Source organism: Argiope bruennichi, chromosome 2 (genome assembly GCF_947563725.1).
Source record: "Argiope bruennichi chromosome 2, qqArgBrue1.1, whole genome shotgun sequence".
NCBI lineage: Eukaryota > Metazoa > Arthropoda > Arachnida > Araneae > Araneidae > Argiope > Argiope bruennichi.
Window position 1 is genome coordinate 57,644,728 of NC_079152.1, and position 19,386 is coordinate 57,664,113.

Here is a 19,386-nt window from a genome sequence, read left to right on the forward strand (position 1 = left end):
TTTTGGTGTTTAGTTTCTTTTTTCCTGGTGATTTACACTTAACGCTAGAAAATCTACAAGTTTCAGTATTCAGCGTACAGTGCACTACAGTTATAAATTTTAACTAAACATGGTTTAGCCTACTGAACAATAACATTTTATTTATATTTTTTTAAAAATTTATAAGAAAACAAATAAATATGTGAATTCACGTTTTGTTTTTATTCAATAAAGAAAAAAAAAACCAAAAAATTTTGGGCAACATTTAGAACATTTCAATGTTTGTAACATTATTCGCTCGTTCGAACACATTGAGCCGGTAAAAACTTTCCCACCAGGTGCTGTGAGGTCTTGAAGAATCGACATATCTTCATACATTTGTTATGCCATTCATAAACTATAGTTCTTGAAGTCGCATGAACAGTCATATTTAAATTCAATAAATCACTCAATTTGCGTCATTTCCTGTAGTGCAGCGATATTGAAATAAGGATAATAGTATCAATAATCTAGTATTATGCAATTTTAACTTCACTAAAAAAAATCTTTGAAGTATTTTTTTTAAATGGCGAAACTTATCTTTAAATTTATAATCTATTTTTCTGTGTTCGAAAACTATTTTTAAAAGTATAAAAATTTGGGACACTGTTTAAAAGTATAATTTTTGGACACCCTGTTTATCTAAATTATGATTAATGATACATTTTATAATTTCATTCTTTCAAACAAATGCGGAGCTAATGCTTTCTAAATACATTGCGAATTAAATAACTAATATATTTAAGCAAACGTAGATGGGAAAAATAGGCAGGCAAAAACATATTGCATACATTTAGCTATTCGATAGTTAAAAATTATTTTGGAAACTACTTTTTTCAAATTAATTCTGATAATTTTCATTAATATTTGATAATTTATAAATAATATATTTGAATAGTTACTAACAGTTTGCCCTTTGAAAAAAGTATTTTATTAAAAAATGTCCTGAAGTGATTTTTTTCTTCTTTATTTCATTAATTTAGAAAAAGAGACATATTTCAAAATTGAAAAAGTATCAATTGATTCATTTCGCTTCCAAACATTTTTAAGCGTTTTCGTTGCTGATTTTACACACAAAAAAAAATTATAAACTAGATTCCTTTTTTTTAAAAAAATGAATATAAATTGGTTGAAAAGTATTATGCAATTTGAGGGATATCTTTCTACATTTCAAGCATATGATCACATTTGATGTTGATTTTTGTAACTATACCAATTCATAGTTAAATGTCTGAAATTCAATAAAAGTACTTCCATACATTTAAACTGAAAAATTTAGAAACGAATTCTACTTTAATGTTATAAAGAAAGAAATGAATTTATAATTGCAGCTTACAATATATCGTTTTTTTTAAAAAAAGGAAAAACTGAATATATTTAAAATACTCCAAATAAATACAAGAAAAATTGTTTAAACTTTACCTTTTGCTGTTAAAGAAATACATTGCATTTTAATTCTTTTCGATTTTAGAGATATAGCTTATCTTGAAAAGAAATTTTTTTTTCTCAAATCAGAATAATAAATTCATCTGTCAATGCATTCAATATTTTTAATTGTACATTATTGATTTGTACTTCAATGACTAATTTAGAATATAAGAAAAAAAGAAATAAAGCCAAACGATTTTTACAAAAATCATGAAACGAATAATTACGAGCGTTGCCAAAACTATAAAGATAGTGTAATAAAAAAAATATTTTAATTGTTTTAGGGACTATATTTTCATTTCAATATTAAAATATGCAATAAAAAAAATTTTTTTATCTTTTTTGTGAAAGTTTTTTTTTTTTTTTTTTGTCTTTTAACGTATTACTAAAGATTACATAATTTTTTTGTAATGAAATATTTTTGAGAGTAATCAGATTTATGACAAGTTTATCACGTGCTCATAAAGGATATTAAGTATTTTTCTTCACTTCATGTAAAAACATATTAAAAATTTTGTCAATTGATCCCAAAGAATCGTATCGGTAGTAATGTAAATACAGTATCAATTTTTACTCATTTAACAAAAAATGGGCTTAGAGAATAATAATAAAAGAAAACTCCCCAAATCTGTTTGTATTTTCATTTGGAAAGAAAAATGAACTTCGAATTGTATAATTATCATTAATAGCCTCTTGAATTTTCAAACCCCTGGCAAATTTATTTCGACTTAAAATTAATTTACAACATTTAGTTCATTTCATTTGAAATATTAAACTACATTTAATTTATCATTTTTAGCGAGAACAATTCCTTCATTGCATTATAATACATCATAACATGCTAAGTAGTAACTAAATAAATTTAATAAAAGTACTTTATAGCTTAAAAACTAATTTGTAGGTTTCGTATCTCAAAAAACATTTAATCTTTGAGGAGAGAGTGACTAAATATGCTGTTCAAAAACAGAATCAGAATGTTATTTTTTTAAAACTAACGTTCAGAGACAATTTTAAAAAAATTATCACTTTAAATCAAATAAATATTTTTTTAAAACTTAGCTCTTTTGAAAACTAACTAAACTGTTTGTATGAAAGGTAATAAAAAAATTGAAAGAAAAAAAAGCAGGTGTGCAAATCATACTTTTCAGGGAGAATGGTAGAGTTTATTAAACATTTTTCACGCAGAAAAAAAAAAAAAAAACTAAAATATTTTTTAAGAAGCTTTTTTTTTTTTCAAAATAATTCTTATTTCCACAGCAACTATTAATCTTTATTTAATAATAATGTTTATACGCTGGCAAAAATTGAATTGTGAAAGACATGCGCAATACTTTACTAAAAAAAGAATTTTCTAAAATTGTAATTATATTTTCAGTTAACAATTAATAGAAATACAGTTGTTTTCTTTAATAACCTCAGAACACATTATAGCACACAAAATATTTTTTTAGCAAATTAAAATTCAAAATATTAGCCTTTCATCGATATCAGTCCCATTTCCATTTTTTCTTTAATTTCAATACACCTTAAAAAAATATTTTAAGCATATTTTATAACCATACTTCTCATTGTTTTAATAGCTGGACTTCACATGCAGATTTTGGTTATATTATATACATTCTTTATATGCGATTTATCGTTGCTATACAATTATTGTATATTTTTAAAAATAGAATACGAGCACTTGAATTAACTGAAAACATTATCTTACTATGTTTTGACTTAAAACTTCGAATTTTATTTAAATTTTTTTAACTCTAATCGCCGTTTTCGTATGAACTATTTTTCACTCCTCCCACATCAGTTTGGATCTACATGAAAGTAAAATATATGAATGAATGAATTATGTTAATTATTTAAAAATGAAATGAAAGTTAGTTCAGTTTAGATATTTCTTAAATACTGATGAATAATTTTAAATCAAAACAATTCCTCTTAATAACTCTTCCGTCTTCTTATCAACACGTAAACACCATGCCGATATTGCTATCCTTTCCGTTTGGCTTGCAGTTTCCCCCTATGCTAACTGTTGCAGTCTATACGGAAAATTTAACATCAGTCATCAGAGGCTGACGCGGCATGAACACAAAAGTTCAGGGCCAATCACCGATCATTGACGTGGCGTTTAAAGTGCTGAAGAATTCGATAAAAGCTGTGATATAGATCTCGCATGCCAAAAAATTATTTTACTTAGTTCTAATATGGGTGGTTCTTTAAAATTAAGGAATTTTCGCATTAAATTATTTTAAGGAAGAAATTAATATGACCTTTGTTTAAAGTAAAATGTAAATGAATTGCAAAGATTTTTTTTTTTTGAAAAAAAAAACGTTATCCGAATTAAATGCAAGTGTCGTCACATTTGCAGGACAAGCATAATTATGCATGTCATTAATATTTCTTTTTTTTAAAAAAAAAAATTTGAACGCAAGAGTGCTTTTTTTTTTAATTAAGGAAAAGTGGAAACAAAACTTGAATTCATTTTTACTTAATTTCCTCAAAATAAACTGATGTCTAAGCAAAATAATCGTGATATTTGTCAAATGCATTATTTGAAGTGAAATGCATTGATAAAGTCAATGATTGGCAGCTCACAATGATAATTCATTTTGTCTTTTATTTCTTTTTTTAATAAAGACATCCAAAAAATTATTACCAATCACTGCTGATGCCATTAACAGTTTGAGCGAGTCCTTAAACCATAATGTTTAGAAATGCAGCAAATACCTAATAAATAATATGTAAAGAGCCATTATTCTGGACTAACTTGTATTTATGCACATATTTTTTTTATTAACAGAATCCAAACTAATGCAATTTGGCAATTAACAGTAGCAGAATGAGTCGTATTAGCATGTGTATCAGAACAAAACATACATTTAAACAAACACTAAATTATATAAACATTTTGAATACTCGGAATTTTGTATGATAATTCTAGAGGTATAAAGACAATATGGAATAAAAATCTCTCTCTTAAAATATCAGATAACACAAAAATATAAAACCATGCAATCGCATTTATTAATAAGGTTTAGCATATTGTAAATTTCTTATAAGAGTGGGAGGCATGATGATATGAGCATTCAAAAAGAGGTATTCATTAATAGCAAAAAGATACCAAAACTTTCCTTATCTTTCTGGCACGTATCAATCAGAAGAAATTATCATTAAAAGTCTGTATTTATTAAATATATTTACTAAGACATCTTTTTTTGCCTTGTATGGTTTCTAGAATTACCAATGCATACACTTGATCATAAATAGAAAAGTAAGTGGAGAGGGTAAATACTGATTTTATTCTAAACTGCTACTTAAGAAAATTAAAGAATTAAATTTTGTATTGTTTGAGTGAATAAAGATGCTACAGAAAAAATTATACCCAGCTTTTTATACAGTTTATTATAATTAGTAAAATATTTTGAACACACTAACATTTTAAATAAAAAAAAACCTGTGGCGAAAACTGTTTATGTTTGTTTATGTTTTTATCATTTATCTATGGTGAAAACTGTTTATGAAATTTCGAATTTCATGGTGTCTTAGGCCAATTGACGAGACTCTTCAGGAAACGCAATCTGACTGATAGATTTTCAATGAGAAATTTTTGAAATTTTATGAAATAGTTCAAAAATGGTGATATTTAAAAGCATTTTAAATCATAAAACTACATTAAAAGTTATATTTCATAATTATTTCTGCAGACTCAAACAACATAAAATATAATTCTTTACATCATTTAAAGCATCTCTCTCATTGAAAGTATGTGTCAAGCTCTAACGATTTAAAATTTACTTTTTGGGCCACGATTAGAGTAGTATATTCATCAGCATATTTCGCATTTCTGTTACGCTAAGTAAATAACATTCGATAAATACATTAATATCTATGTTAACAGTATTTAAATCATTGGAGATAATTACATTTAATACATTAATAATATTGCATCGTATTGAAAAGACAATCAAATATTGCTCAAAACTCAAAATAATTTTGAAAAAAATGGAAGATTTTTATAATGATAATCGTTTTGAATTCATGCCCTCTTTTTACTTTAATCTGTTCATAAAAATTTCACTTTAATTATAAAAAATAATTGTGCTTAAGCATCGGACAACAAAGTCAGGACTTCTAGATTTATATTTTATATTTCTTTCATTTATTCTTGCTTTGAATCATATGCATTTAAAGACTTAACATTTGAATGTTTTACAAAAATTCTTCCAAAAAATTACAAAGTTAAATTCCTCAAAATTCAGTGAAAATATTTTATACATGCCGTACAATTAATTATGCTGTTATAGTATTTATATTAATAATTTTAAATAATGATATCGACTGAAAAAAAATGATCTTTATATAAAAATATTTATTTCACTTATTAACATCACAATAATTATTTTTGCTTTAGAAGTTTTACCGATACTCTATGCTAAAGGTCACATTTACAGAAAAAAAATACATCACCGAGAAAATATATAATAATTAAATATTTAATTAGTAAAATCAGTGACATGGACAGAGGACATGGCCCCAGAAGTATCGTATTTTTTCTTTATTCCGAAGAAAAAATAAAATTAATGTAGAGATTACATTAAAATTTTATCCTCATTATGCCCCAGTGACGACCCTGAGACATCTGCACCGCTCTAAGCCATCCTTAACTCCGTAATTGTCATCAGAAATCATTTGGGTCACATGGTGGAAACTCAGTTGAGAAGTCGTCTGAAGTCCATCTGTGAAGAATATCAATAAAATCCGAGTACTCATCATTTAAAGAATTGCCGTAAATTTCATTTGACGCCGTGCCCATTGATTCTACGTTCTGGCTCCAATGAGTCGTTGTGTTTGCACATGGAAAAGTTCCTGGAGTTTGCGAACAACATAACTGCGGGGTAGGTTTCAAAACTTGGAATAATTCTTCGAAAGGTCCAGTGCCTACAGCTGGATTAAAATGTCCGGTACAAGCAGAAGGACAGAGGAACCTAATTTCGACAAAATAAGAAAAATATTTCAAGTGTTTCTCAAGTAGTATATGTAGACAATCCTTAATTTTTATTTCTCTCTTAAAATAAGTTTTAAAATGTTGATGCCGTAATCTCAGTACTATTTAAACATATCTAATGTTACGATCAAACCCGCTATCTTGTGTCAGAAAATGAGTTGATGATAAATAAGTAATAATAATGCTTCCCATGTTTGTATTTGTATTATAATATTAATAGTAGCAGATATTTTTAGTAGAATTGCTATTTATTTCCATTTCTAAAGGTGTCAAAACATATTACTGCATTAAAATTATTTTTGCTCCACCTTAAAATCCGATAATTAATTTTCCATTGAAGCATTTTATTTCGGAATATTTTTTCTCTAATTTTTGTACATTCTTTCAAAATTTTTAAAAGCTGTTTATTATTACAATTAAATTCAATCCTATGTAATTATTCCATCAAATCTTCCAGCACAGCTTCTTTTACCAATAGTAACTTTAAGGTAAAATAAAAATTAAACGAAATTCGAATCTTTTTGAAGCATCGTACCATGATAATGTTTTAGGCTTATTTCATTTGTTTAATCTGGTTTAATTGTCTGTTGCAATTTGTTCGTAACGTGTTTTTGTTTTCTTTTATTGCACAATTTACAGAAAGGAGTCAGCATGAAAACATTATCTTGTTACTAAAAGCAAAGGTAAAAAATCCTGCTTCGAAATTAATAAATAAAGAAAATAACCTTTTTATAGTAATTTTAATTATGGGGCAAATACGCATTTGAATGAGTTGATAAGATGATAAAATCGGCTTAAATGTCATAATAAAAATAATTTTTACAAATTTATTTAAATTTCATGTAATTTATAAAATTAAGGAAGAAAGTGAATGGTATTAAAATCAGTATACTGAAAAATAAGTTTTTGATTTCTGAAGAGGTGCAAAAAAAATTATATTCAATGTTCAATAATACCTTTCTAAATATAAGGAAAAATACTATTATTTTATATAATTTTTTTATTATGAATCAAATCAAAGCTTTAAAAACTGTTCCTTAGTGAAAACCAATGAAATAATTACACACTAAATACAGCAGTTCCATGCTCCACGATCTATCGCGTAAAGCATTATATTCTATACAAGTTTTATATCGCATAGTTTATGGACAGTATGCTGTTTAAAAATGCCATCGTGTTAAAAAATATATAAAAAAATGTCTCATTTGGAGATTAAATTCAAAGCATAATTATCATCTTCACTTTAACTGACACGATAATGGGATGACTGAAACATTAACATACAACAATATTTCGGATTAGAGATTAAAGTTCAACGAACATTACATGACATTTGCAAATACATTTGTCATATGCTTGCGATGGCACTTGAATTGATTCCATTTTATGTTTAGCGGTTCATCAATAGTTTTTCAAAAATGTTCCAATAAAAGCTTTAATACTTTTTTAAAAAATTTTCTATTTTCATAATTCTTGTTAATCCTCTCACTTCTATCGGAATATATATGTTCCATCTGTAATTGAAATCCACACTGTGTGAGTTAAAACTGATTTGTTTTCTTTGTTTATCAATGATTGTTTGAATAAACAAAGCAATATTACTTTTACACCAAAAATAATTTGCTTACATTTCCGTATTTAAACTAATTGGCAAAATGGGAGAACGATTTCGCCAATTTTTATTTCATATGATAATTCGCAACCCTAAATAAATCACCGATTGCCATCCTTCAATAGCCTTCCGATTGTGATAGAAATCTGAAAAAATATTTCTTTACTGCGTATTCTCCATTCGGAAAAACTTGGAAGAGTTCTCCTATCACAGCTATAGCACTGATTTAGCCAAATTTTATATAATATGATAACCTCCTAGATACGCCATCAATGGTCTCTGTTGTCCCTTTACAGCTTTTCATTTTTTAGAGATATCTCCAGTCTCAATAACTGAGTCGATATCACCTATTTAATCGTTCATTTATTTCGTCATCGATCAAACATATCAGAACGCTCTGTGCTTATTGTGCAAGAAATTTAAAATAATACAGTATACTCCCAAATATCCGGTTCGCGACTATCCAGCTTCCGTGCTATCCGACCTAGTTTTCTTTTATCGTAATTAAGTTAGGCAATACAAAATTTATGTTAAAATATGAATAGTTTATATCTTTAACCTATTTTTTTTTCAATAGATTCTTGAAACATGCAATGCAGTATATAAACATATATAAGCTATCAGTTCCAAATCTCCTACTTCAACTCGACACCTTACCGGCAAACTGCTTCTATGATTCAACGTGCCGCTGTCGCGTTCACATTCTACGTGGCTTGAGATGAATGTAGGGCTTAATACTCAATAAGAAGTGAAAAATACATATTATAACAATGAGTTTTGGTATAAAAACTTTGTCTTCTGGTATTGGTCGACAAAGAAATGAGTTCATAGAACTACGGTCTATCCGGCTTTTTTATTACCCGGCCTGCCTTTCCGCCACATTAGGCCGGATACTCAGGAGTGTACTGTACTTTCTTTTGCTATAATAACGTGTAATTCATCAAAGTAGTTCCCATGGCCAAATTATTAACATGGTAGGTGCATAGATGGTCGCCGAAAGCAACCAATAGGTTAAAGAAATATGATATACATATGAAAATATAAAATATGAGAAAAAATTAAGGTTTTAACTATATTATATAATAATAATAATAATAAGTCCAATTTTTTTCGTATAGTTATTAGTACCTCTCCCTCTTTTAACATGAATCATGATTGTTCCAACAACATGAATGATGTCATCTTGGCCTGAACTTAACGCATTTGAATTGTTAATTCTCTATCTCACTTTTAGCGTCTAGTATCTAAATATATGACCCGTCTTCAAAACTTATTTATAATAAAAAAAATCAGAAATGAATATAAATTTTTGATTACATAATTACATTTTTTCACTTACTCAGAAAATGTCGAAGCAGGTTGTTCATGAAATTCGAATCTGGACCTTTTCTGCTGGCAGTCCTTCCTAGCGTCTGCCTCCTGGGCCACAGCCACGAGATCTTTGTAATATGAATAACTGCCAGAAACAGGAGAAGAATAAATGTCCTCGTATATGTCTTCACAGTAATCTTCTTTGCTGGAATTTCTTGCGAAGTGAATTCTCAAGTCATCCGTAATTTTTGAAAAAAAGCTCAGGTAGTCATGAGGAGATTTTGGATCACCGTCTGAAGATAAATCGGATTCGAACGAGTCAGAACAGTCTCTGGTGAGTCCTTCCATAATATCCAAAAATACGACTTTTTCCCTTTCGTTTCTTCTACAAATAATGAGTTTTCTTCTGGAAAATAAATAATCAATATAACATCAACAATTGAGAATTGTAGAAATGTAAAAAAAAAAAAAAAAAAAAAAAAAAAAAGATAATATCAAGGGGGAAAAGCATTTCTATAGCTTATAAAATTATGTGTTGAAAAGTACCTCATAAAAATAGGAATTACTATTCAAGTCAAATTAATCATTAAAATAAAGCTCACTAACCCTGAGGAAAAATTTGATATATTTTTATGAATTAGTTTATGGTTTTAAAACTAATTCTATAACATTACAGCTGGTTGTCTTTTAAGTAACGAACAAAATGGATACTGAACATCTTAAGGAAAGTTTTTTTTAATTATTTTTTTTTATTCGGGTCGTAAATGCATATTTGGAAAACGAGAATTGCATATAGCAGACTAAAAAAAAAAGTTTCAAGATTCGATTTTGCTAATAAGATGTTGGAATTTTACATAATTATCATCTATTAGCACAAGTAGCGGATTCGAAAGCGGGATACTAAAGAATCAAAAGAATTAAGTAAATAAAAATAGAAATCGAAACCAAAAACAAAATCGAAATGGAGAAGTGATATATTTTATGCATATATGAAGGATTTCTGGCCCGAGATTTTATCAGTTGCATGTAAAACCTTTTTGTACGCTAAGTAATTGGTTAAATGATCGATAATTAATAAGTGGTGCATTGAATTTTTCATTTAAAAGTATGAGAACATCATGGGATCTAAAAGGCATAGAGCATCAAGAATTATGCTAACCAGAGAGAAGTCATAGCTTAGAGAACGAGAAGAATGTTGTTGTGAAAATCATCCGTTGTATATATGGTTTAATGCAATCCAAAAGGCTGGATGATGGGGAATGGTGCTTTATTCCATGAATACTCTAGATAACATGAAGCACTGTTAAGCGAGACACAACGAAGATGCATATAGCAACGACACTTATGGAAACTAACACTATAAACAGGCAGGAAAATCTCATATTGAATAACTGTAACTGCACTCAATGTTCCCACCTCACCAGCTCGTTGTGCGAACGCAACTCTAGAAAGAGATTAACTCATTTGAGAGCCTCCGGTTTAAATTATTTTCAAACAGGATATGCTCATAATGTCGCGTGTATTCTAAAGATCTCGGTTCTTAAGAGAGACAATTCTCGCATTTTCCTATAAGATTATAATTCTTCGCATAAAGCTACAATTCTTGCATGAAGAATTAAGAAAACGGAGAAAACAACCTTCATTTTTGTTCCAAAGTCCCCAAATGGTCGCTTCGGTCGGAGGGTCATTGATTTAACATTCAAGAATCTCTGTGAATTTCCTTTTTCAACCATAACATGAAGGAGAATCGGTATTATAGATTTGTAACATTATACGTGATGCTGCCTGCTTGGCTGTATGTAACTTAAACAGATGTACAATTGCCACTATCCTAGCTAAAAATCATTGAATGAAAGAATGTTCGAGCATCTAAAGAGAAAACGAAATTTACATCTGAGAAATAAAGATACCCTATGAGTCGAAAAAATTGGAAGGTTCTTTTTGTTTGGATAATATGAACTGAAAATGAAACATATGTAATCAAGAAGATAATCATTCAAGATGACAGAAAAAGAACTGAGAGAAAAAGACTGAATTTATCATATGAAGAGAAATCAAAATGGTCTATAAAATTTGGAAAGATATTTAGCACTGAATACATAGTAATGCACGGTTTTTCTGTTAGTTTGTCCATATTTAGAAGTTGACAAGTTCCATCTAAAATAAGTAGAATTCATTAAAAAAAAAGATATTACTTACAGTAAATTTTCAGTAATTATTAAATTGGTTATACTGAACTATATCCATCTCACGGACGATATTAAATATATATTCCTGAACTATGAAAGATCAAATAGCATTACTTCTGATAACCAACGCCAGTGATGATCTGAAATAAAATTAAAAATATTCATACTCTAAACAAGACTGTCAGAGATATTTTAGTTTTAGTTATATTAACATTCCTCTTAAAGCAACACTAAGGATATTTTGGAGCGGACCTCGTAATTTTGAACCGCAATCAGATGACAAGAATGACAACTAAGCTGGAACCCCTGCCCTCTCAAACTTCTGATCCACACCAGAGGAAGAAAATTCGGCTCCAAAAAATTTAACTTGCAGTTTACAACGCGGTTCTTCCGTGGAATCAGATCTCGAATTTGGAATCAGCCGATCTCGAAGCCGAAATGACCATGGTCTTGCAAAACTGCCAAAAATGTGGTGATATGGAAAAATGGCACGAATCTTGCAGATTTATTCAAAGAATTTGCACTACAACATGAAAAATTACTTTTGAAACCAACGAATTGCTATTGGAAGTAGGATTATCATCGAATGACCTGAAAACAACAGAAAGATTTCGAAAATTTGCAGTAAGATTTTCCTCCGATGAAAATTTATTTTCTACCTCGAATTACCTCTTCAATGATTCAGCTTATAAATCAAAATATTTGAAAAGCTTTCAAAAAATTGTACACTCAAATGATGTTCTGTCGGTATTTTAAAGCATACTTCTTTTCAACCATGTCATTTAAAACTTTTCAGAAAAAAAAAATGTTATATTTTTGAAGTACTCAAGTTAATTCAAAAGGCGTGATTAAATATCAATAAACGACAGATGAATACTACTCGTTGAAAGTTGTGCCCATCATTCATTCATGAAAATGGCGTCTCTAAAATTATGCGCGAAAGTGGGACAGTTGCTAGATATTTGGAATGGGAAATGATTGAAAACGACTCTGAAGAATTCATAATGGAAAAGAAATTATCTGACAAGACACTTTTGAATGAAAAACACTAAAGACTGAGCAGCAAGGTCTCCCCCTCCCCCCGTAAAAGGAGACGACTGAAAAAAGATCAATAACAAAACATCTGTTAATACAGATATTTTAAATCAGAAGGTATATAATTAAAAACTGTTTTAGAATGATATCCAAATTCATGATGTGGCTCGTAACGATTCAGTTTCCAAACAATTTGGGTAATAAACATTGATTTCGTACGGATAATATTTTTTTACTGCCCCCTTCCAACGTAATACTTTATGGATTAAAGTTAATTGGCTTCAGAATCTTTACAAAAATAAAATTCTTAATCACTTTCAAAAATATTAGAAAAAATAAGGAGAAAAAAAAACATTGCACATTTTTTTTTCTTTACTTTTATATATACAAAATATAGAAAAAATACTGTAATAATTAAAAAATTATGTCAAAATTTTGGCGATTCATGTTCCAACTTCCCTGAATTTGAAAAACACATTTTTGTTATTATATCCGCCTCGCAATTTTGAACCGCGATCAGATGACGATGTAGAGCGGGGGGAGTGGAGAGAATACGAAAACGTTTCAGGCAGACCACTCCCGCTGATTCATTATCGCATCCTATCGATTAATCGCCATAGATCGCACTCTAATAAACTTTTTCAAAACTATTGTCCGCCAATAGCTTGCGGTTAATTATGCACAAGTACATTTATTAGAATATGAGACAAAATTTTGAAGGGATCACTTCCGCTGGTTTTATTCCACACAAATAGAGGAAGAAAAAATTAATTTAATAACTTGATTAATGAAAGGCTTTTATGTCTCCCTTTATTATTATAGCATATAAATAACCTTACTAAACGTTTATGTAATTTTTATTTGTTTTTAAAGTGATTTTCATAGAGAATTAAACAAATCCTTCGTCATATGTTGTCAGTTGAAAAATTCAGATATCGAATATGGTCTTTGAACGGATTATACTCGTTAATTAATCGACCACTGTGATGTTTATTATAAATAACATATATGAATAAAAAATTTATGTTCCTCTCCCTCATTTTATGAAGTCAGATCACACGAAAATTAATAAAATAGAAATAAAAATTCAATAAAGAATGGAGAGAGGAAAGAGGCATTTGCTTTTTAACATGCTTCAGATCAATATTATTCAAAGTAACGGAATGTAACTATTCTTTCCTTCCGCGCTATTCGGGTTTTTGAATACAAATAGGGGTGCTTTTGCAAAATAATTATATGAACAGAGTATAAACATTAAACATTAAATTTTACCAGATATCTTTGACAAATTTGAATCTGTCAAAAAAAAATTCAATCTATCAGAAAAAAAAAAAATATTTATCAGAATTACTTCAATTTGTTATACTTGACGCAGCGAAATAATATCTAGCATTAATCTAAAGTGGGAGCGAATATTTATCAACTGAAATAAAAAATCGTTAAAGACTTTTGATAGATGAATCTAGTAACTAAAAAATCTGTAAAGATAATGCATGGAAGCTATTTTTTGATAATTTTAAAAGTAATACTCTTTTCTATACCCTTTTTACTTCATTTTTGACAGTTTTTTTCTAATTCATAGAATTCGATCGAAATATAATATTAATACAGGTACACCACATCTCTCCCTCCTAATATTGTCCCATCGTTTACAATGCTATTTGTTGATACCTCCCCCCCCCTTTAGCAATAATAAAAATATATTAAATAATAATTCATGCATAACTAATTTCTCATGATACATTCATCTTCACTTTCCCCCACTTATAATTTTGATTCATAGAAAATCGTAAAAAAGAAGCAATAGTGTACTTCAACAGATAAATTAATAACATTAAATTGGTTTTTCATTCTCTTTTTTCTGATACTTAAAATTTATTTTTTTAAATTGTTATAAACACCACATGTCAAGTCGATAAGTCTAGCTATTCATTTATATAACACATTTAATTGGACTAAACCATATAAATAAAAATTAATTAGTAAAGTAAAATATTTACCTCATTCATTTCCCTCATTTTTTGCTTTAAAAATAGTTGTCTTTCGAAAGCGCAAATCTCCTCATGTACAGAAGTAACAAGTAAAATGATGTGACAAAAAGGTCTCGAATGCATTGCGTCAACATCAAAGCGAGATTACGGAACCCATGTTTGAGAAAGATAAAGATTCGTATATGATCCGGTATTAGAAGAGGGTGCCGTGAAGAAGCAAAACTAGGTACAAGAAGTTACATTATGAATTACAAAATTTAATCAATAAACCTTAATTTAAAAAAAGTATTAAAATTATTTTTCAAAGCATATATATGAATAAAATTAAATTTAACACAATATATATCTACAATAATTTAAAATTTAAAAAATGCATGCTTCTCTTTAGACTTCTACCAATTTGTAAAAGAATTTTTTAAAGTTGAACAATTGCGACATGAAACTTGAATATGACATCAATTGAGCTGTTTGTTCTTTTAAAATTAATTATTTCTTAACATATTTAATTAAATAATAAAAATGAAGCCTCAATGTTTTTGTTCAGTTTCCTACAGATAATTTTAAATATAAAAATCGCGCAAAAATTATTTAAATGTCATCTTGAAGAGCATATTTTAAATAATAGAAATTAGAATTATATTTTAATGACGTTAATATGAATTATATTCTTAATGATAATTATTTAATTCCTGAACATTTTTCTTCTTTAATTTTAATAAATTTTTGGAATTTGCTTTTAACAAATTGATTTGATTTCGCCAAATATTTCGATGTTTTTTAACATTATATCGACCAATACCAATGAAATACATTTAATCAAATCAGAAAAAGAAAAGTAAATTTAATTTTGATTTTTAAAGAACTAAGAATTATCTATTTTTGTCTTCTAACATTTACATATATCTCTCTCTACTATCAGAAATTTCTAATTTTAGAATTTGATGTTTTAGTTTTTAGTAATTGATGAAAAAATGTTATTAGTTCATGCAATTTAAATAATTTAACTTTACTTTTACTAATGAATATATTTATAAATTCTTATTAATAGCAGAAATATATAAATAAATGGCGAGTGTGCAAAGCGAATATTGATTCCAAAAGAATCGTAAACTGATTCTTGAAGATTGATGAACAAGTGAGCAGGAGGTGTAACTCCTTAATTATATATAAATTGTTAAAAAAAATAATAAAATAAATAAAATTTTCAACGTAATTATAATAGAAAAGTCAAAAACTTTCTAGAGCATCTAATATATAAGCTTAGATCATTTAATTATTATTATTCAACCACGCAAGATTTTCTGGATTATGAGTTCTTAATATCAAAATTATAATCAATTTACATTAAATGAATTAATCCACACTCTTCCAGTATTGCGATAAATTTAAATAGGAATTTCAGAAATATTCCTGAGGATGTATAAGATTGCTAAAGAATTCTACGACAGATTTTAAAAGCTATTGAAAATAAAACCTTTCTTCTATTTTGTATTATCTTACATCTTGTAAATCACCTATTTTTTTTATTTAAATTTTAAATTTTAATTTAATTAAATTTGGGAATTTCTTTAAAAAAATTCCCAATTTTCAGAAGACAAAAAACAATGGAAATTTAAACAATGGAGATCGCTTTTCAGACAACGCACAAAATTAGACCAGGTCTGCTAACTTGTAGCACGCACAAAGGGCATCTAGGAGTACGTGGCAGACTAGTTGATGGTAAAAAAACGTTGTTAGTGTAGTGGTATGTGAATGTGCGAGGATAGAACCTGGGACCTTGTCCTGTTAGGATAGTGCGAGGGTACCTTGTCCTGGGACGCAGTTCAGTAACATGATACCAAAACAATTGCTCGGGTAGCAGAGCTGTTAACTGGCTTATATTCTATTCACCACAGACTCACCCTCCAGTGAGTCGGAGGTGAGACGAATGATATGGCTGTTGAGTGGTGACGTATTTATTAGCTATTGAGTCTAATGCGCCTGTACCCATTTGAGTAGTTCCAAGCGTTATGGCGAGCGTATGTGTGTGGTTGCTGTTGCTGCGTCAAGTGAGTCTGACGACTTTGGTTTGCAGCGGCCTTTTCATGTTGCTGCGTCAAGTGAATCTGACAACTTTGTGTTGCTCCGGCAAGTGAATCTGATAACTTTGTGTTGCTGCGTCAAGTGAGTCTGACGACTTTGTTTGAGGGTAGAGGACGCCACAATAGCTGTATGAAGGTTGAAGGTTCATCATCCGAGGTCACCAATGTAGCGAATTGGGATGAGCGAGGATAGAACCTGGAACCTTGGGGTTAGCAGTCCTGTAACATAACCAGGATACAAAAGCATATACTCGTGCAGCGTAGTTGTTAACTAGATTATAAGCTATTCACCACAGACTCTCCCTCCAGCGTAGTTGTTAACTGGCTTATATGCTATTCTGCATGACTGTAAACACAAAACATAAGAAAGTAAGGTGTAAAAGGAACTATAAAATTTGTTACGAATGAAATTTGCGCGAGTCCAAAAGCCTGATCTCAACTACTGCTACCGGAAAGAATATTTTTGACTAAAGCGTGTAATAAGAAAAGCAGTAAATTTGGAGTAGCTCCAAACATGAAATTATATGTCTTCTTTGACTTACAATTTTCCAAAACTTATCCATGAAGCAAGATAGTTGTCTTCCTTTAGAACAGTTGATTACGATGACGAATAATTGTAATCTTTCACTTTATGCTAATTCGAAATTATTTCAATTTATCCTTTCTTTATATTGGCGTTAAACTAATTCTAATAAAAAAATGAAATGAAATGTAAAAAAGAAACATAAAGGTTATAAAATGTTATTAGGTTCATTTGAATCTTCGATTCGTATTCTAATCCAATTTCTTAATATTATTATTATTAATAAACACTTTGAGCAGAGGGATTGTTGGAAAGGGTGAAATAGTAACAGAATATTCAAAAATGAAAAAAAGATGAGGGAAGAAACCAAAGATGAGATATTGAAATGACTTTCAAAGGTCTCTCAGAACTTTTGTCTTAAATATTATGATCATATTTTATCTATAGCATTCACATTAATTCACCTATAGTACTAATAAAGATGTGTACGTGTGTGCACGTGAAGGCGATTTTTTTTTAAATTTTCATTAATTAAAAATTAAGCTTAATTTTGCTGCTTTTCCAGTATAATTTCCAAAAATACTATCGCATTAAAATAAATTCTACACCATTTCAAAATTTTAAAAATTATTTTTTTAATGATGCCAGTTTAATAATAGCACATATTTTTGTTAAATTTTGGCTATTTTTTTTTAAAAAAATGTTTTTTCTCGAATTTTTAAAAATATATTACATTTTTACTCCAAAATTCATACCGTTTTTTTTTTTTTTTTTTTATCAACTTTCCGATCATGCGATTTTTTTTTTCAAAAGAAAGTTAAAGAAGAAAGATTTGTTTAATATCTGTGTCGTTTACTACGTGTATAAAAAAATTAAATTACAATACTGCGAAATTAAGAAGATAAATTAATCGGACATTTATGTTTTCAAAAGAGGTACTATGTTATGGTACTGTCTTCGTCAAAAATGTTTAAGTACTCAACACATAGGATAAGTACGACAATTAAAATAACATGACTAAATTTCAAGTAATTTGTGAAATAATGGATCTGAAATTCTATATAATTTGAAATTAAATATAACCAATATTCCTGTCGAACTAGATGGTCGCCTGAAACAATTCATTATTAATAAGGATGAATATATCTGTATGTTGCAGTAGAGACAGTTGAATCTAGAATCTTAACGTGATAAAAGCATTATTTAAAATGCGCATTTCAGAGCTCTTATTAATTTAATTACCTAAATTGTGTCCTTTTTGGCCATTTTTTTTCGCCAACTTTCGAAAAAAAATTACAAAACTAATGTTTAAAAATTCTAAAGTATAAAATTTTATCTTTTAAAGTATAAAATTAAATCAAATCAGTATTTGAGTATTTTGTAAAATTATATACACCACTCGCCATTTATTGAAGGTCATAAATTGTCAACTTCCTTCTTTGAAGTGGAGAGACGGAGTTAGTTGCTATTTTCCAATCCCCTTTTTCCGTTACTCATATTTAAATTTACTTGAGACTGTACACAATTTAGTTAGGAAGGAAAAGTTTTCTGTCTTCCAAATATTTTAATATATTAGGTTTAAATAAATACACACATTTTTACAATTTAAGAACGTTTTTCAGAGCAAAACACTTTTTAAGCATTTTAAAATAAGGAAAGTAATCTTTCCGTAGATATCAAAGACATAAGGTTGAAATCAAAAGCTATGACGGTTTTTTGTGTGTGCGGGGGGGGGGATTTTTATCAAAATTTTAATCGTATTTCATATCATATATTCCAGACTAATCCTTCAACAAACTCAATAGTGTAATAGACACAGGACATAACAGATAATGAAACATTAAGTTAAAAAAAAGCATTATAAACCATTTTTTGTCCATGCAAATACCCCCTCCCCCATAAATACATAAACATTTTCCGATTGTACACGATTATCTTCTAAATACTGTCTAATTTTGGCTTGAATTATAAATAAGATTTCAAAAGCATTCTTTTCTTTTTATATTAAAATACATTTCAAAAGTTTCAATAATGTAGCAAGAATCTGAAATCAATATTTGACAAGCAGCAGCTAATGTTTATTGATTCTAGAATAGTTTATTTACACTTGCCATAGTTAAATTTGATACGTTAATTTATAAACTTTGAATGATTATGACTTATTTCAATCTGAATTTGAATTTCATTTTTAATTTT

The 19,386-nt window shown here is 28.4% G+C and overlaps 1 protein-coding gene across 2 annotated transcripts; it reads right to left on the reverse strand.

Moving 5' to 3' along the window:
* Positions 1-5,918: 5,918 nt before the first annotated feature.
* LOC129961552 (uncharacterized) lies at positions 5,919-14,684 on the reverse strand. 2 transcript variants are annotated; one of them, XM_056075037.1, is made up of 4 exons: positions 14,596-14,684; positions 11,571-11,700; positions 9,400-9,777; positions 5,919-6,428 (listed from the first exon to the last, which is right to left on the reverse strand). In XM_056075037.1, the coding sequence occupies exons 3-4, from the start codon at positions 9,717-9,719 to the stop codon at positions 6,122-6,124; spliced, it is 627 nt and encodes a 208-aa protein (XP_055931012.1). In that variant the 5' UTR covers positions 9,720-9,777; positions 11,571-11,700; positions 14,596-14,684; the 3' UTR covers positions 5,919-6,121. The 2 variants fall into 2 exon arrangements, with proteins under 2 accessions (XP_055931012.1, XP_055931011.1); XM_056075036.1 differs by lacking the exon at positions 11,571-11,700.
* Positions 14,685-19,386: the final 4,702 nt, after the last annotated feature.